This window comes from Ursus maritimus, unplaced genomic scaffold, assembly GCF_017311325.1.
Source record: "Ursus maritimus isolate PB19 unplaced genomic scaffold, ASM1731132v1 scaffold_28, whole genome shotgun sequence".
Classification (NCBI taxonomy): domain Eukaryota; kingdom Metazoa; phylum Chordata; class Mammalia; order Carnivora; family Ursidae; genus Ursus; species Ursus maritimus.
The window spans coordinates 5,314,378-5,334,703 of record NW_024425341.1 but is presented as its reverse complement, the minus strand read 5'-3'; the positions used below and the strand labels follow the sequence as shown (position 1 = coordinate 5,334,703).

Sequence of the window (20,326 nt, the reverse complement as noted above, 5' to 3'; positions counted from 1 at the left end):
TGCCACATTACTGAATTGCTCTATAACTTCTAGTAGTTTGGGGGTGGATTCTTTTGGGTTTTCCATATAGAGTATCATATCATCTGCGAAGAGAGACAGTTTGACTTCTTCTTTGCCGATTTGGATACCTTTTATCCCTTTTTGTTGCCTGAATGCTGTTGCAAGGACTTCTAGTACTATGTTGAATGATAATGGCAAGAGTAGGCATCCTTGTGGTGTTCCTGATCTTAAGGGAAAGGCTTTCAGCTTTTCCCCATTGAGAATGATATTCGCTGTAGGCTTTTCATAGATGGTTTTTATGAAATTGAGGAATGTACTCTTTAGCCCTACACTCTGAAGTGTTTTAATCAGGAAAGGATGCTGTATTTTGTCAAATGTTTTTTCTGCATCAATTGAGAGGATCATATGGTTCTTGACTCTTTTCTTGTTGGTATGATGTATCACACTGATCGATTTGTGAATGTTGAACCGCCCCTGCATCCCAGGGATGAATCCCACTTGGTCATGATGGATAAGCCTTTTAATGTACTGTTGGATCCTATTGGCTAGGATCTTGTTGAAAATTTTGGCGTCCATATTCATCAGGGATATTGGTCTGTAATTTTCCTTTTTGATGGGGTCTTTGCCTGGTTTGGGGATCAAGGTAATACTGGCCTCATAGAATGAGTTTGATAGTTTTCCTTCTGTTTCTATTTTTTGAAGCAGCTTCAGGAGAATAGGTATTATTTCTTCTTTGAATGTTTGGTAGAATTCCTAGGGGAATCCGTCAGGCCCTGGACTCTGGTCTTAATCTCTAACTACAGTCTTTAAAATCTAATCTGTCTGATATGAGAATTGCTACCCCAGCTTTCTTTTGAGGTCCATTGGCAAAAAATGGTTTTCCATCCCTTCACTTTCAGTCTGGATTGTCTTTAGGTTCAAAATGAGTCTCTTGAAGACAGCAAATGGATGGGTCACGTCTCTTTATCCAATCCAACCCTGTGGCGTTATGGGAACATTTAGGCCATTCACATTGAGTGATTATTGAGAGAGATGATTTTAATGATGTCATGTTGCCTGAGAAGTCTTTGTTTCTATAGGTTGTAAATTTCTCTTCTGTATCACTCTTGGGGTCTTTTTACTTTTATAGAACCCCCCCTTAATATCTCTTGTAGGGCTGGCTTGGTGGTCACAGATTCCTTCAGTTTCTGCCAGTCTTGGAAGGTCCTTATCTCTCCATCAATTCTGAATGGCAGCCTTGCTGGATAAAGGATCCTTGGCTGCATAATCTTCTCAGTTAGAGCTTTAAAAATAACCTGCCAACCCTTCCTGGCCTGCCACGTCTCTCTAGACAGGTCTGACATTATTCTGATATTCTTCCCTCTGTACGTAAGGATTTTCTTCCCCCTGGCCGCTTTCAGGACTATACCCTTGGATCTAATATTTGTGAATTGCACTATGATGTTACATGGTATAGGTCTGTTCTCATTGATCTTGGGAGGGGTCCTCTCTGCTTCTTGGACACGAATGCTTGTTTCCTTTGCCAGATAGGGAAGTTCTCAGCTGCAGTTTGTTCAAATATCTCTTTAGACCTCTCTCTTTCTCCACCCCCTCAGGGATGCTGATGATTCTGACATTGGAACTTTTCATTGAGTCAGTAATCTCCCATAATCTATGTTCTTGAGATTGAATTTTTTTTTTAAGATTTTATTTATTTATTTCACAGAAAGAGAGACAGCCAGCAAGAGAGGGAACACAGGCAGGGGGAGTGGGAGAGGAAGAAGCAGGCTCCCAGTGGAGGAGCCTGATGTGCGGCTCGATCTCCTGGGATCATGCTGTGAGACGAAGGCAGGCGCTTAATGACTGAGCCACCCAGGTGCCCCAAGATTGAATTTTTTTTGAGCCAAGTGTCCGTTTTTACTTTCTCTTCTACCATCCCATCTTCCAATTCACTAATTCATTCTTCTGCCTCATTTACCCTGGCCGTCAGAGCATCTAATTTAGACTGCATTTGATTCATAGCATTTTTTTAAAAGATTTTATTTATTTATTCGACAGACATAGAGACAGCCAGCGAGAGAGGGAACACAAGCAGGGGGAGTGGGAGAGGAAGAAGCAGGCTCCCAGCGGAGGAGCCTGATGTGGGGCTTGATCCCATAATGCCGGGATCACGCCCTGAGCCGAAGGCAGACGCTTAACCGCTGTGCCACCCAGGCGCCCCAGCATTTTTAATTTCTGCCAGATTCGCTCTCATTTCCGCCCTTAGAGATTCTATATTCTTGTTAATATTTTCGTTAATATTTTTTCAAGCCTACACATCGTCTTGACCATTGTTACTCTGAACTCCATTTCTGACAATTTGTTTATATCCATATCCATCAGTTCTATGGCAGAGGCCACAGTCTCTGTGTCCTTTCTTTGCTGAGGGTTTCTCCTCCTCATCATTCTGATGAGGAGAGATTGTGGGGATGTCCAGAACCCAAATTATTGACCAGGACCCAGGCAGTGTGCACTTGTTTTATAGGGACCTTAGGGATGTGGGCTTCTTGATTTTTCAGTCTGTCTTCTGGGGGAGGGGTCTGCCACGCTGATATTCAGGCACCCTTGTTTGGGTCGAGTTGTCCCGTCCCCTGCGAGGGGGGATGGGGATGGGCACAATGTGAGCTGGTATTTCCAGGCTTTTGTTCTCTGGCAGCTTTCCCTGGTGGGTTTCTGTGCCTCTTTTGAGAGTCAGAGGAGTAGTGGCCGTATCCTAGCCTCTGTCTCAGAACAGAGAGATCACAGTCTGCTCTCCACTGAGCTCTCCTGGCCACTTTAACTCTGTTTCCGTCAGTGCTGCTAAAAACCCCGCAGCGCCCCGGGGTGTGTGCCCCACAGCCACTCTCCCAGCCCTTGCTTCCAGGGCTGACACGTCTCTGTTCTTTGTGCTTCTAACACCACCAGCCGTCCCCAGTTCCGCACTTGGGCTCCCGAGCTCCCTGTTTCAGTGTGGTTCGCAAGGGCTCTGGAGTGCTGGTTTTCCATCTGGTTGCGCACGCGTTCCCGATTTCAGTCTAGTTCGAGTGTGCTCTCTGGAGCTCCGGTTTTCAGTTTGATCATTGCGCGTTCCCTGGCTCACGGTCTCAGTCTGCTTTCTTGTGGGTGCCGGTCCACAAGTCCGGCCCACTCCCCAGTGCAGGTGGCTACTGCTTCCCGGCGCCGATCGTGGTGACTCCCCCCTTCTGTTTATCTTCCGATATCTGTGCGCGGATTCACAGCTCCCCGCTTAGTACCTCAATACTCAGCACTGGAGATGTTCGTTTGTAGAGATCCAGCTGTATCTTCCTACGTCTCAGGCTGATTTTGTGGATGTTCAGGATGGTCTGGTAGATATACAGCTCGATTCAGGGGACCAGCTGAAAAAAGAGTTCCCTACTCCTCTGCCATCTTTTTTGCGACCCTTTTTCCAGATTCTAATGGCTGTTTGCATTCTTGGGCTGTGCCCCGTTCCTCCCATCTTCAAAGCTAGGAGCATTGGGCTGAGTTCTTCTCATACTACCATCTTTCTGGTTCTCTCTTCTGCCCCATTCATCTTCTTTTAAGGTCCCTTGTGATTAAATTAAGACCACCACATGGATAATCCAGGATAAATTCCCTATTTTAAGGTCAGCTTATTGGCAACCCTAAATATACTTTGCTGTGTAACCGAACATATTCACAGGTGCTGGTGATTAGGGGATGGACATCTTTGAGAGGAATTATTATTCCCCTTACCACAGACAGTGAGATGTTAGGGTCTAGGAGGAAGTAGAACTAAAAATGATAAATACCTGAGGCAGTATGGATGGTGAAGTTACATTGCTCTCACTGTCAAGTGAGAATTCAAACTGCTCCTGGAATTCTCTGCTTATTGGGATAAAGAAAACACCTTTTCCTATCAGGGATTACATGCAGGTTCCAATGCCTGTGTTGCTTTGCTTCAGTAGAGACCATATTTGGAACGATATTTGTTATTGCAGTCATCACCTGATTAAACTTAAGATAGCTCTTTGTCATTATTGCTTATCATCTGCACAAATCAAACAAAAATAGGAAAATAATAGGAAAAAAATGCTCTTGTATATTTCAGTTCTTTTCAGGGTTGGACTATCTTCTGGATATAGAAATACTTGGTTTAATGTTTTGGTGATGGTGCATATGATATTCAGAGATTTCCATTTGGCCCTCCCTACCTTAATAACCCTCATTCTATGGCTCAGGGAGGTAAATTGGGGATTCCATAAGATATTGATTATATCTGTTTCCACATACTGTTCCATAATTGTTCCATAATTGACCCATGAGTAAACTCAGATTTGGTCCTAAATTTCATGTATCACCAGTCTTCTTGTAAGCATACATCTTTTCCTGAAGTGAACCACAGTTATATTTTAGGTCCTCAAAAATAAGTATTAGCTTAGAGCAAGTGTTTAATATTCCCATACAAGGTCTGAATAATTGGGTTTTGATTTTGCAGATCCAATCTGAAGATTTTTCTTTTAGTTGGTTATTTCATCCTACTTACATTTATTGATAAGACTGAGATTTTTGATCTTAGAGTTTCTTAATTATGTCATAATTTCTTGATTTCATACTTTTGTTTTGGTAAAATCTTTCACTATAAAAATCTGACTTTTGGTTTATTTTCTGGGTGCCTTTGTGTATGTTCTTCTCTTAATTTGGAATATTTATAGTGTTTATAATAGATTAATTTTTTTATTTAGGCAGTAATAGTGATTCCTCACTGTAATTAGAAAATTTGGTATCTTACTACTTCCCACTTCCTGCTCTCCCCTTTATTATATGACCGTGGTTATTTCAAATCTTAGTTCTTCTGTACTGTTATGCCATTGAACAATATGTTTCTACTTCTACCACTTGATATTCAGCTTTAATCACAATTCTTTTTGGACCACATTGCAATAAATTTAAGGAAATCGGTACGCACATATGGTATTCCTCTTCTGCTATACTGCCAACATTATTATATATGTTATTATGTCTATATCATTTGAACTCTATTAAATAACTATAATTATCAAGGTTGTTTTAGCCTTATTCTATATTTAAGTTTATTTAATACCACTACTAATCTTTTACTTAAACTCTACTGATATCTTTGTTGAGAGAAGTTTCTCTGCCTTAGGTGACAGGGATGTTGAGCTATTTGCTTTACGTTTTTGCTTGTGAATACCTCTCCTTTGCCTCTATATTTGAATGAAAGTTTTGCTGGCTATGAAATTCCAGGGTTCATCCTTTCTTTCCTTGAAGATTTTTAAAAGACCTTGTTCTTCAAATGTATAGAAGCATATGGGAATAGCCGTATGCTTAACACTCAGAAACTACACTCAGAAACTACACTGTGTATAATCAGTCTTTCAAGTATCATCTTCTTTCATTAAAGTTTCTACATATGCTTAGAAGCATATGGGAATAGCCATATGCTTCTCATTGGAATTACACTGTATATAAACCATCGTTCAACTAACATCTTTTTCATTGATATATATGTGTTTGTAAATGTATGTGTAAAAGCATGTGGGAATAGACCTATTCTTAACTGAATGTAACTACATGGAGTATAATGTGTGTTTCATGTAACACTTTCTTTCATTAAGAAAAAAGTGTTTGTAAACATAAGAGAGCCCTGTGCTTATCTCATTGAACTACACTGGGTATAATCCATTGTTCAAGTAACATTTTCTTTCATTAATATATATGTGTTTGTAAATAGATGTGTAGAAGCATGAGGGAAGCATAAGCATAAGTGCTTCACTCACTGAAACTACACTGTGTATAAACCATCATGCCACTAACACTTCTCTCATAAGTATAAACCCAGTAACACCCAAACTCCCTAACTCTAACCCCAGCCTTAGCCCCTAATCCCAACCTTGTAACCCCCAACCCCTAAACCTAACTCTAAACCCTAACTTTAATCCTAACCTTCACCCTAACCTAACCCCCAACCCCTAAACCTAACTGTAATCGAAGAATTCTGTAGGGTTCTTGGAGAGTTCTCTAAACAGCAGGATACCAGACACATCCCCTCACCCTGACCCTAAACTTAACCCTAAACCTAACATTGGCCATAAACCCTAACCCTAACACAACAGCTGAGAAGAAAAAAAAAAGTGGTATGTATATACAATGAAATGTTACTCAGCCATGAAAAAAGAAGAAAATCTTGCCGTTAGCAATGACATGGATGGAGCAAGAGAGTAGTATGCTAACTGAAATTTAAGTCAGAGAAAGACAAGTACCATGTGATTTCACTCATATGTGGAATTTAAGAAAGAAAACAAATGAGCAAAGGGGAAAAAAAAAAGAGAGAGGCAAACCAAGAAACGGATCCTTAACTATAGAGAACAAACTGATGGTTACCAGAAGGGAGGTGGCTGGGGCATGGGTTAAACAGATGATGGGGATTAAGGAATGTACTTGCTGTGATGAGCACTGGGTGTTGTATGGAAGTATTGAATTACTATATTGTACACCTGAAACTAATATTAACATGTATGGTAACCAACTGGAATTTAAATAAAAACTTAAAAAAAAGACATTGTTCTTCATTTTTTTAACGTTGAATAATATAAAAATTCTCAGGCTAGTCTGCTTTTCTCCCTAATGCCCAATATGATTTTTTCTTTCTTTTTGCATATAGGCCCATAGGATTCTTTCTTTATCTTAGACACCCAATAACTTTAGTAGAATGTCTGTTTTAATTATTATCAGTTATTCCTGAATTCAGTGTACTTTCCAGTCAATGGTTTCTGATCTTTTATTTCAGAAAAAATTTCTTAAAGTTTATCTTTGATTATTTTTTGTCTGTCCTGTTTTCCTCAGGAGCAACAAATTTTGTGTAAGTTTAATACTATGCCCCTGTCCCCACCCTCTGTCCTTTTTTTGGTCTTTCATAACTGTCTTGTCTGTTTTTGAATTAAGTGTTTTCAATATTTTTGTAGGAGTACATAGTGATTATTCATATGTGCATAAGTGAATTCTACAAAAGAACCTGAACAAATACTTAGTAAGGTATAAGACACACTTATTAACTGTCTTTTTCCTTTCTTCAGGTTCTCAAAATTCATTTCTACAAATTGTAGTTCCAGAGAAAATCCAAACAAATATAAGTGATAATTCAGAAGCAGATAATGTAAGATATTTTTCACATTAATATTATATGAAATTTTAATTTTTATTAATAATAATTAAATATATCAACCCCATTATAGAATGAATATAAGTATGCAATATGACTACTGATATGGAATTTAAAGTTTTGATAGTAAAAGCAAATATATAGATTGGAATGTTGTGTTTTGTCTAACATTTGTCATTGCTTATTGTAAAAGTTTTAAAAGTTCAAATAAAAAAAATGATGTAGGGGCACCTGGGTGGCTCAGTCAGTTAAGCGTCTGCCTTTGGTTCAGGTCATGATCCCAGGGTCCTGGGATAGAGTCCTGTATAGGGCTTCTTGCTCAGCAGGGAGTCAGTTTCTCCATCTCCCTCTGTGTGGTTCTCTCTCTCTTGCTCTCAAGTAAATACATACAATCTTAAAAAAAAATGATGTAGAAGAATTAGGGTCTTATCTGAGGAATATCTAGATGATTCAGTTGAAGAGAATAATTTTCTCCAAAATGGTTAAGAGGAATCTCTTTAAATTTTTAAAAATTTTTAATATAGTTGACACACAATGTTACATTAGTTTCAGGCATACAACATAGTGATTCAACATCTCTCTACATGATGCTGTGCTCACTGCAAGTGTAACTACCATCTCTCACCATACAACACCATTGTAATGCCATTGACCATATTCCCTTGCTGTACCTTTTATTTTCATGACTTATTCCATAAAAATGAAAGCCAGTATCTTCCACTCCCCTTCAGACAGTTTGCCCATCCCTTAAACCCCCTTCCCTCTGGCAACCATCAGTTTGTTCTTTGTATTTACAGGTCCAGTTCTGCTTTTTCGTTAGTTTATTCACTTGTTTTGTTTTTTAGATTCCTCATATGAGTAAAATCATATGGTCTTTGTCTTTCTCAGTATGACTTATTTCACTTAGCGTAACGCCCTCAAGGTCCATGCATGTTATCACAAATGACAAGCTTTCATCCTTATTTATTGTTGTGTGATATTCCAGTGTGTGTGTCTGTGTGTGTCTGTGTGTGTGTATACCACATTTTCTCTATCTATTCATTTTTCAGTGGACACTTGGATTGCTTCCATATCCTGACTACTATAAATATAGTAGTGCTGCAGTAAACATAGGGTACATATTATCTTTTTGAATTCGTGTTTTCATTCTATTTAGTTATTTTTTTTATCCCAGTATAATTAACATACAATGTTATATTAGTTTCAAGTGTACAATATAGTGCTTCTCATTGCACATCATGATAAATGTACTCTTCATCCCCTTCCCTGTTTCACCTATCCTCCCATCTGTCTTCCCTCTGGAAATCACTGGTTTGTTCTCTATATTTCAGGGTCTGCTTTTTGTTTGTCTTTTATTCTTTGTTTTGTTTCTTTAATTCTACTATGAATGAAATCATATGGTATTTGTCTTTCTTTGACTGCATATTTCACTTAGCATTATACCTTCCAGATCCATTCATGTTGTTGCAAATGGCAAGAGTTCATTCTTTTTTTACGGTTGAGTGATGTTCTATTGTGTATACCACATCATCTTTATCCATTCATCTATTGATGGACATTTGGGTTCCTTCCATAACTTGGCTATTACAAATAATGCTGCAATAAACATAGGGGTATATATATCTTTTCAAATTAGTGTTTTTGTATTCTTTGGGTAAATACCCAGTAGTGGAATTACTGGATCATATGGTCATTCTATTCTTAATTTTTTGAGGAACATCTGTACTGTTTTCCACGGTGGCTGTACAAGTTTGCCTTCCTACCAACAGTGCACTAAGGTTCCTTTTTTCTACCTACTTGCCAACACTTGTTGTTTCTTGTGTTTTTTATTTTAGCCATTCTGACTGGTCTGAGGTGATATCTCATTATAACTTTGATTTGCATTTTCCTGATGATGAGTGACGTTGAGCATCTTTTCATATAACTGTTGTCCATCTGTATGTCTTCTTTGGAGAAATGTCTTTTCATGTCGAGTGCCCATTTTTAAATTGGATTTTTCAAGTTTTTTTGGTGTTGTGTAAGTTCTTTATACATTTTGGATATTAATCTCTTATTGGTTATACCATTTGCAAATATCTCCTCCCATTTGGTGGGTTGTCTTTTAGTTTTGTTGATTGTTTCCTTTGCTGTGCAGAAGCTTTTTATTTTATTATAGTCCCAATAGTTTAATTTTGCTTTTGTTTCCCTTGCCAGAGGAGAAATATCTAGAAAAATGTTTGTATAGCTGATGTGAAAGAGATTAGTGCCTATGTTTTCTTCTAGAAATTTTATGTTTTCAGGTCTCATATTTAGGTCTTTAATCCATTTTGAGTCTATTTTTGTGTATGGTGTACCATAGCAGTCCAGTCTCATTCTTTTGCATGTGACTGTCCATTTTCCCAACACCATATGTTGAAGAGACTGTCTTTTTTTGCATTACATATTCTTTCCTGTTTTGTCAAAGATTAATTAACCTTATAGTTGTGGGTTTATTTCTGGGCTCTCTATTCTGTTCTGTTGATCTATGTGCCTACATTTGTGCCAGTACTATGCTGTTTTGATTACTACAGGTTTGTAGTATAGTTTGAAATCTGGAATTGTGATGCCTCCAGCTTTAATTTTCTTTTTCAAGATTGCTTTGGTTATTCAGAGTCTTTTGTGGTTCTGTACTAATTTTAGGATTATTTGTTCTAGTTCTATGAAAAATAATGGTATTGCATTAAATCTGTAGATTGCTTTGGATAGTAGAGACATTTTAACAATGTTAATTCTCCCAATCCATGTGCATGGAATATTGTTCCATTTGTCTGTGTTATCTTCAATTTTTTTCATCAGTGTTTTGTAGTTTTGAGAGTACAGGTCTTTCGTCTCCTTGGTTAAGTTTATTCCTAAATATTTTATTATTTTTGGTGTAATTGTAAATGGGATTGTTTTCATAATTGTTCTTTCTGCTACTTTGTTATTAGTGTATAGAAATGCAACAGATTTCTGTACGTTGATTTTGTATCCTGCAGCTCTACTAAATTCATTTATCTGTTCTAGTAGTTTTTTGGTGGAGTCTTAAGGACTTTATATAGTATCATGCCATCTGCAAATAAAATTTTACTTCTTCTTTATGAATTTTGATGCTTTTTATTCCTTTTTCTTGTCTGATTGCTGTGGGTAGGTCCTCCAGTACTATGTTGAATAAACGGGGTGAGAGTGTACATCTTGATCTTGTTCCTGACCTTAGGGGAAAGGCTGTCAGTGTTTCACCATTGAGTATGATGTTAGCTGTGGATTTTTCATATATTTCCTTTATTATGTTGAGGCATGTTCCCTGTAAACCTACTTTGTTGTACTCTGAATGAATGAATGTTGTACTTTCTCAAATGCTTTTTGGGCATTGATTTAAATAATATAGTATTTATCCTTTCTATTTTTAATGTGTTGTATCATGCTGATGGATTTGAAATATTGAACCACCCTTGCATCGCAGGAATAAATTCCACTTGATTGAAGTGAGTGATTTTTTTAAATGTATTGTTGGATTTGGTTTGCTATTATATTGTTGAGGACTTTTACATGTAAGTTCATCAGAGATATTGGTCTGTAGTTTTCTTCTTTTGCAGTGTCTTTATCTGGTTTTATTATTAGGGTAATGATGGCCTCAGAGTGAATTTGGAACATTTTCTTCCTCTTTACTTTTTGGAGTAGTTTGAGAAAAATAGGCACTAACTCTTCTTTAAATTTTTGGTAGAATTCACCTGTGAAGCCATCTGGTCCTGGACTTTTGTCCGTTGGGAGTTTTTTGATTACTTATTTGATTGTTTTTAAAAATTTATACATTTCTTCTATATTGTCCAATTTGTTGGCATATAATTTTTCATAATATTTTTCTATATTTCTGTGGTGTTGGTTATTTCTCCTCTTTCATTTCTGATTTTGTTTATTTGAGTCTTCTCTCTCTCTCTTTTTATGATTCTGGCTAAGGTTTTATCAATTTTGTTTATGTTTTTAAAGAACCAGCTCCTGGTATCACTGATCTATTCTATTGTTTTTTTAATTTCTATTTCATTTATTTCTGCTCTAATCTCTTTTTTTAATAATAATTTTTATTATATTGTTAGTCACCATACAGTACATCCTCAATTTTGATGTAAAGTTCGATGATTCATTACTTGCATATAAAACTCAGTGCACCATGCAATACGTGCCCTCCTTAATACCCATCACCAGCCTATCCCATTCCCCCACCCCCTCCCCTCTGAAGCCCTCAGTTTGTTTCCCAGAGTCCATCGTCTCTCATGGTTCATTCCCCCTTCTGTTTACCCCCCCTTTCTTTATTATTTTTCTTTCTATTGGTTTGGGCTCCTTTATTGTTCTTTTTCTAGCCACTTTAGGTGTAAGGTAAGGTTGTTAATTGGAGATTTTTCTTGCTTCTTGAGTTAGGCCTGTGTTGCTAATAATCTTCCCTCTGAACAGTTTTGCTGCATCCCAAAGGTTTTGGACTGCTTGCTGCGTTTTCATTTTCATTTGTCTACATATATTTTTTGATTTCCCCTTTGATTTCTTCGTTGATCCATTCATTACTTAGTAATATGTTATTTAACCGTCATGTATTTGTGTTCTTTCCAGATTTTTTCTTGTGGTTGATTTCTAGTTTCATAGCATTGTGGTGAGAAATGATGCATATGTGTCAATCTTTCTGAATTTGTTGAGACCTATTTTGTGGCCTAACATCCATTCTGGAGAATGTTTCAATTGCACTTGAAAAGATTGTGTTTTATTCTCTTTTTTGGACAGAATAGTCTGAATATATCTGTTAGTTCCATCCGGTCCTACGTATCATTCAAAGCCACTGTTTCCTTGTTGATTTTGTGTTTGGATGATCTATCAATTGATGCAAGTTTTAAAATTCTCTACTACTGTATATAATTGATTTCTTTCTGTCTGTTAATTGATTTCTTTCTGTCTGTTAATAATTTCTTTATGTATTTGGGTGCTCCCATGTTTGGTACATAAATATTTATAGTTGTCACATCTTCTTGTTGGACTGTTCACTTTATTATTATGTAGTGTCCTTTGTCTCTTTTTACAGTCTTTGTTATAAAATCTATTTTGTCTGGTATAAGTATTACTATCCTTGCTTTCTTTTCACTTCCATTTGCATGATAAATATTTTTCCATCCCTTCACTTTGAATCTGCATGTGTCTTTTCATGTGAAATGAGTGTCTTGTAGGCAGTATATAGATAGATCTTGCCTTTTTATCCATTCTGTTACCCTTTGTCTTTTAACTGGAGTTAATTTACATTCAAAGCAATTTTTTATAGGTATGTACTTAATACCATTTTGTTACTTGTTTTACAGGGTTTTTTTTGGTAGTTCTTCTCTGTTCTAGTCTTCTCTTGCTGTCTTGTTTGATGGCTGTTTTAGTGAAATACGTAGATTTCTTTCTCTTTATTTTTTGCATATCTATTATAGGTTTTTGATGTGTTTTCACCACTAGGTTCATATATAACACCCTATGTTTATACAGTTCTGTATTAAGTTGATGGTCGCTTAAGTTTGAACACGTGAAAGCACTGATTTTTTACTTCCACCCTCCACATTTTAGGTACATGATGGCACATTACATCCTTTTATTTTGTGAAAATTTTTTTTAATTTTGTGAATCTTCTGACTGATTTTACTGCTTTTGTGCTTTAACCTTTCTACTAGTTTTATAAGTGATTGATTTACTTTTATTATGTTTATATGTACCTGTGAAATTTTTTCCTTTCCTATTTTTCCTACGCTTGCTTATGGTCTTTCCTTTCCAGGCAAAGTATTTCCTTTATCATTTCTTGTATGGCTGATTTAGTGGTGATGAATTCCATTTGTTCATCTGGGAAACTTTTTATCTCTCCTCCTATTCTGAATGATATCCTTGCTGGATAGAGTGTTCTTGGCTACAGACTTTTTTTTTTTCCTTTTAGCACTTTGAATTTATCATGCCAGTCCCTTTTGGCCTACAGAGTTTCTGCTGATAAATCAGCTGACAGTCTTATGAGATTTCCCTTGTATATAACTGTTTTCTTTTCTCTTAGTGCTTTTAAAATTCTTTCTTTATCACTTCTTTGTGCCATTTTAATTATTATGTGTCTTGGTGTAGACCCCTTTGGGTTGATTTTTTGGGGGGCTCTCTGTGCTTCCTGGATCTGGATTTCTCTTTCCTTCTCCATATTAGTGACTTTTTCATCTGTTCTTTCTTTTAATAAGTTTTCTGTCCTCTTTTCTCTCTCTCTTCTCCTTCTGGGATTCCTATAATGCTAATGGTATTATAATTGATGGTGTTGCTGAGATTTCTTAACATAGTCTCATTTTTTATTTTTTTACTTTTTGCTCCTAAGTTTGGTTGCTTTCCATTTCTCTGTCTTCCAGCTCGCTGGTTTATTCTTCTCCTTCCTCTAGTCTATTCCGTCTAGTGTATTTTTAATTTCTATTATTGAGTTCTTCATCCCAGATTGGTTCTTTTTATATTTATTTCTTTTGATTCCATCTAGTGTATTTTTAATTTCTATTATTGAGTTCTTCATCCCAGATTGGTTCTTTTTATATTTTCTGTTTCTTTGTTTAGGGTCTTATGGAGATCTTCTTAAGTCCAGTATCTTTATGAGCATTACTTTGAATTCTCTTTCAGGCATATTTCTTATCTTCATTTCATTTAGCTCTTTTGCTGTGAATTTATTTGCTTGTTTGTTTTCATTTGGGACATATTCTTCTGTCTTCTCATTTTGTCCAATAACTCTTTTTGTCTGTTTCTATGTGTTAGGAAAGTCGGCTACTTCTGCTCTTGAAAGTAGTGGCTTTATGAAGAAGAGATGCTGTAGTGCCCTGATGTGCAATGTCCCCTGTCTACCAGAAGCTGGTGCTTCAGGGTGTCACCTATTTGTGTTGTATGTGTCCTAATGTTGTGATTGAGAGGTATTTGCCTCAGGTCCAACTGTCTGCAGTGGTTCTCTTTGCCTTTTGTGGGCAATGTTTGGTCCCTGTGTTGTTAAGGGGCCAGTCTGGGGCTGCCTTGGACTTGAACTGAGTCAGACCAGATGTTTGCCAGAACTGCAGTCTCAGCACACTGCTGGGTGCTCTCCCTGTGTTGTCCCCTGAGAAGTTTTCATTGGTGTACAGGGCCTGTAGTCAGACCAGATATCTACCTCCAGTCTGTTTGTTGGGTTTGCAGGGACCCCAAACTACCAGGCTCTCTCTCTGCTGCCCCTTGTCGGGTTTTTGTGGGTGGGCAGGGCTGGCAGTCACAGATCCTAGAAGGCTTATCTTTTTCTGTGTTCCCGTATTTGTGTCTTTTTGGTTTTTATATGCTTTAAGTTTCCTTTTCAGTGATGCTCTAACTCTTGCTTTTTATATGTTCTCCTTGGCTGAATAAAATCTCATCACTCAGGTTCATCAACTTAGTGATGTTGCAACTTGTTATCCATGTTTTAACTTGAGAATAGTAATGATGGAGTCAAAAACAATACGAAATTTTGTTCAAGAATCTTCTGTTTAAAAATACAAGAATCAGGCAATACATTTTAAGAAAACAGATAAAATAAATATCTTTTGTGCCTGATAGAATAAGCTTCGCTGATATAGGATACCTTATTATCCCAATGATGCCACCTACATAGACATTATAGCATAGCATGTGATCTCTAATTTCAGAAGAGCTTAAAATTCAGTTATATATAGTTATACATAGATTTCTAATCCCATATAAATCCTTAGGTTAGGCTTATTTTTGTAGAAATAGTAAGACTGGATTATATAATAAATGTTATAATTTTTGATATATTATTGTAAAGTTTAGATCACAATATAGTTAAGACATTTTAATCAAGACATTTTAGGGATTGTTTGGAGGGATTGATTGATGTAAAATTATTGTTTTGCTGCTGTTACGTGGATCTTCATCTCAGTTGTTCTGGATTCTCTAGGAACAGATATCCTATATTATTGTAATAGATGAGGAGCCGTACACTGTACACCTTAAGCAAAGGTAATTTTTAATTCATTTAGTTTTGTATTTCATTTTATTGATATGAATTTGTTTACTTACAATAAAAGTGGAGTGTTAATTAATGTAGTTGTTACTAAACATTTTAGTTGTTTCAGATGAACAGATGCTTTCCTGTGAATTAATTAAATTTTTGGTCCTAACTCCTCCAGTAGTCTTTTGTGAATAGGGGGGAACAGAAAAAAATAAGGGCCCCTCTCCTGAAGATTAACCTATATGATCTTATGCTATAGACAGAACCAGAAGGACCTACATAATTAGGGCAGAATGTTGGAATAAGAAGTAAGTCTGTGAGTGTATCAGGGTTTGATCAGAGAGGCAGGCCTGGAATGAGGAATTTAATATGGAATGACACTGTACACTTGTGAGAGTTTATGGAAAATAGTACTAGCTGTGTACTTCCTTCAGGGAATTGAGAAAGTAACTGAAATAACTTTCTGTAGGGTTTCTCTCATGGAAACCAGGAAACCATGAAATTTCTCTCATGTAGAGAAAAGCTGGCTTAGAATTAATTTGTGAGTTTCAATAGTAAATTTCAGTTAAATTTTGGTTATAGAACTAGACTACATGGTATTGGGGAGAGGAGGATTGTGAGAAGCTTAAGGTAGTAAGTTGTAAATAACTTGTTTCAAAAATGGCAGAAAAAGAAGAAACAGGTGCAGATGAATGCTTTTTAAGAAAGAAGGAACAAAGTTTTCTGGCTGAAGGGAAGTTTCTTAGAGATGTATAAACAAGTGATTATTGTATAAAATGCCAAAGAATAGCATTGAGTAAAAGAAGAGTTAACCTACTCCTTTAGACAGAAGGGAAGGAGAATATGGTAAATGACAACTCAAAGATCTTTTCAAGTGTATAAGAGGGAAAGTGAGAGAACTCACAGTGCATTTGAACATCTTATCAGGACTATAAACAGTGGTAAGAATTATATGGACTGGAGTTTAGGAGATGGGTAGAGCATGTGTGTATTGTTTTGGGAAATTACTTGTGTAATGATTATGATTGCACAGTGATAATTAGGAAGTTATTGCAAATAACTTATATGAGAAATAATGAAAAGCAGAACTATGACTGTAGAGGTAAGGATCTTTTTTTTTTTTTTTTTGAGATACTGAGGTGGCAGGAAAAAGATTAGCTAACATTGAATATAGTGGTAGCAGAGATTCGGTGTGGCAGTGAAGGAGAAGGGAACAGATCTGAGTCAGGGGAAATATGGGCTTAGTTTTGAAAAGTTAGATATGAAGTGCTTGTAGGATATCCCAAGAGAAATGTCCAGTTGGCAGTTAGATTTAGTTTAGAATGTGAGTGTGGATTTCAAAGCCATGTATTTATGTAGGTATAAATGAAGCACCAGAAATGAACAAGATGAATCTGTAGAGGTAGGAGTGAATATCAAAGGTGAGAAGGAAAAACAACCCAGAATTGAAGGCCATGGAAACACTTAAGGGAAGAAGTAAAGACCCAGATGAAGGGACTCTTAAAGTATACAGAAAGATATTAGGGAAGCCAGGTGGAAATGGTATGGTTGAAGTTGAAGAGTAGATGGCTTAAAGAAGGGAAGCATGGTCAACAGTATGTGTGTGTCAGAGTAGTTTTACTTGACTTCAAGCTGCCTTTTGGATTTGACAACTAGAGGGTCATTAGTTACCCATATGAGATCACTTTTAGTGGAGGATTCCTAACTAGCTGGTCTGGATGGTCTACTAATGTTACATTGGATTGAGGAGTGACCATGAGGTGAGGAAATAGGGTAATATGTACAGGCAATGATACCAGAGAAGGTTGAACTTGGACTTGTAGTTTCAGTACAAGTTTCTACATTCAGATAACTACGGACTTTTACACAATACTCTTCTACTTTATTGTAAAGGTAATATATATTCATGGTAGTGAAATTTAGAAAGAATGAAAGAATGGAAAACTCTCATAATCCTACATCTAGTTCATATCTTTGTAAATTTAAAATGCCTTTTTTCTCATCTTGTAGTCCCTTCTTATTTTAAAGGAGTACATTAAAATAAAAAAATAAAGGAGTTCGGTAAAATAGGAAAATTATTTTGAGTGTGTATATCTTTGAATATAAATTATATATATATATATATATATCTCAAAAGAAAATACTACCTTTGTTGGATTTGCAGACTTGCTATAAAGGTCCAGGCCCAGATAGCAAATATTTCAGGCTTTGAGAGCCATACTATCTCTGTTAAAATGACTCAACTCTGCTGTTATGCTTGAAAACAGCCATGGACCATACATAAATTAATGGGTGTGGCTGTGTTCCAATAAAACTTTATTTACAAAGACAGAGTAGGACAGATTTGGCCTGAGGGTGTTAGTTTGTTGAGCACTGCTTTATGTGTTTCAAAAAGAGTAACTTTTAATACTCTTTCATTTTTATATTCAGTTTTTTTTTAGCACATAATTTTATGGTTTATTTGTATAATCAAGGATCTGTGAATTCTCATCCTTCAGATATTCAGGTAAGATTTAAGTTCTGTATTTTATAGATTTTTAAAATCTTTTTTACAGTGAATAAATGTTTTCCTAATACAGAACACTGTATTCATAGGGGCTATATTTAAGGATCCATTTATGGCCTCATTTCCCTCATTATTAGCCTTTCCTGAAGTCTTGGTAAATTAAAGAGGAACTGGATGGACTAATGGCTTCCGCTCTATAGAACACAGGCACCATTTAGTTAATTAATTAATTTCAATTTTGTTGAATAAATGAATATAAATTAAATACTAATAAAAGCAAACAAATATTGAACACAAAATCATACATTTTAAACCCTTTCTTTTTTTTTAACCCCCATCCCATCCATTAATAAATCTTATTGACACTACCCTTTAAATTAGATAGCCAGATCCACCCTCTTCCTCTGTCTCCATCCTGGTAACATTCTTTTCCAAGTAAATGCTTAGATTATTGCTATAACTTCCTGAGTAATCTCCTTGTTTCTATACCTTGCCCATCCCTTTAGTTTTCAATGTGACCAACCAGATCAATCTTATTAAAGCCTAGACACATTGTGTTGTTTCTGTGCTCAGAACCCTCCATGGTTCCAGACCTCCTGTTGTTTACAAAGTGAAAGCCAAAGTCATATCAATATCCTACAGCCTTTATACAATCTGGTCCTCTTTACCTGACTGAACCTCATTTCCTGTTACTGTCTGTCTTGCTCATTCTGTTCCAGCTATATTGGTCTCCTTGCTATTCTTCAACATACCAGACATGTTCTCCTTCCAGGATCTTTGCACTTTCTGTTTTCTTTGATCCAGATGCTTGCTTTTTCCCAAGACTCCCAAGATTCCCTTTCCTTAGGGTCTTTGCTTAAAATTACCCTATTAGTCCCTGACTAACTCCTGTTTTAAATTGCTCTCTTACCCTTAGTACTCTCTTACTTTATCTGTTTTGTTTTCTTTATGGTGGTTATCAATATATGATGTGCCATATATTTTATCTATTTATTTTCTGTTTCCCCAGTGCAAAATAATCTTCATGAAGGCAGGGATTTTATTTTAGTCTTTTTAATTCACTCATGTATCCCCAGTGCCTAGAAAAATGCCTGGCATATAGTTAGCATGACAAAAATTTGTTGAAAGATTGAATTTGGACACCATGTTGCTTCACTTTTATTGCATAGGACTATAAGTTTCCTTTTCTTGCACCTTCTTCTTCCCCTTAGTTCCATTATAAAACAGTGTGTTAATTAGAAATCTTACATTGGTTTCCACCAAAATTTATAGCACTACTGAATCTTGGAAATTACATAATCTTCTCCCTGTGATGATGTCTGCTATATTTCTAGCTTGATAGTACTGTGATCAGAGACCAAACTTTGATTTCAGTTCTTTAAAATTTCTTGTCTTGCTTCATGGCCCAGAATATGGTTTCATTTTTGTAAATGTTCCATATTCTTTAAAAAGAAAGTACATTCTACAATTTTTATTCTACCTGTATTAGGTTGCTAACATGCTGTTCAGATCTTCTGTGGATTCTGAATGCTTGATTTATCAGTTGCTGACAGAAATGTATCTTTTACTATGATTATTGCATTTCTCTTTTTGCTATTTTTTAAAATTTTGAGCTTATATGTTTTGAAGCTATCTAGTAAGTGAATACAAATTTGGAATATTTATATCTTCCTGATCAGTGGAAATTCTTTTCATTATGAAATATCCCTCTTTATCACTTAGTAATGCTTCTTGCCTTCAAATCTTCATTTCCTGTATTAGTATAGTTTCAGAATCATCCTTTTGGTTTGTGTTGATATGGTGTATTGTTTTCTAGTTCTTTAATCCTTAAATTTTAGATTTTTTAATAGAATATGAGATTTTTAAAGAAATCTAGATTCATAATCTTTGTCTTTAATTCATGACCTAAATTTATATATCAGGAAGCAATTTAAACTAAAATATGGGGTAACACTTTGGAAGCAGAGTATAAAATAATAATCCCAAATATTGATCAGAAGAGTAGTTAATATAGTGAAAGTGACATATATAGGGAAACTTTTCCTGAATGTCACTTTATTCATACTGATATATAAACCATGTAGCCTGTGAAAATATTCAGAAAGTTCTAGCAAGTATAAAAATAAGAAATCATTAGAAAGTTTGTCAATCCTAAATAACTACTTCACTTTTTTTCTTTCCTAGGCTCAGTGCTACTACCAGGGGCATATTGAAGGACATCCGAACTCTGTTGTCACACTCAGCACATGCTCTGGATTGAGGTTATTTTTTGTCATTGATATGTGAACATTGTGGTTAATGATATTGGCTGCAGTGAATTTGTTATGTTTATATTAAGTTTGGGGCTTAATATAGGGCTTAAGAGGATTCCCATGTGAAGATAATGCAATGATATCCTCCTCTGAACATGTTTCTTCTCTTGTATCTCCTCACATTCCTTGCTGACCAGAGACATTTCTAACCTCTTTCAAGGTTTATATTTCCTAGTCTCCTTGTTCTATATCTTGTTTTTTTTTTAAGCTACAGAAATGACAACTGAATGTAAATGACTACAGCAAGTTGGAAGAGCTGTTTAGGATAGCTTATTTTTTCAGCAAATGGATATGTTTTGTACCTACCATGTGTCACCTACTGGCCTAGTGTTTGAAGATATAAAGATAAATAAAGATAAACA

General features: G+C 35.9%; 1 protein-coding gene across 1 annotated transcript in view; it reads left to right on the top strand.

Moving 5' to 3' along the window:
- LOC103659147 (disintegrin and metalloproteinase domain-containing protein 32) overlaps positions 1 to 20,326 on the top strand; it is a 169,775-nt gene that overhangs the window by 13,632 nt on the left and 135,817 nt on the right. Inside the window, exons 2-5 of the mRNA XM_040643171.1 lie at positions 7,074 to 7,153; positions 15,093 to 15,154; positions 17,577 to 17,652; positions 19,837 to 19,913. Of these exons, the coding sequence (XP_040499105.1) occupies positions 7,074 to 7,153; positions 15,093 to 15,154; positions 17,577 to 17,652; positions 19,837 to 19,913 (295 nt within the window). The remainder of the gene's footprint in view (positions 1 to 7,073; positions 7,154 to 15,092; positions 15,155 to 17,576; positions 17,653 to 19,836; positions 19,914 to 20,326) is intronic.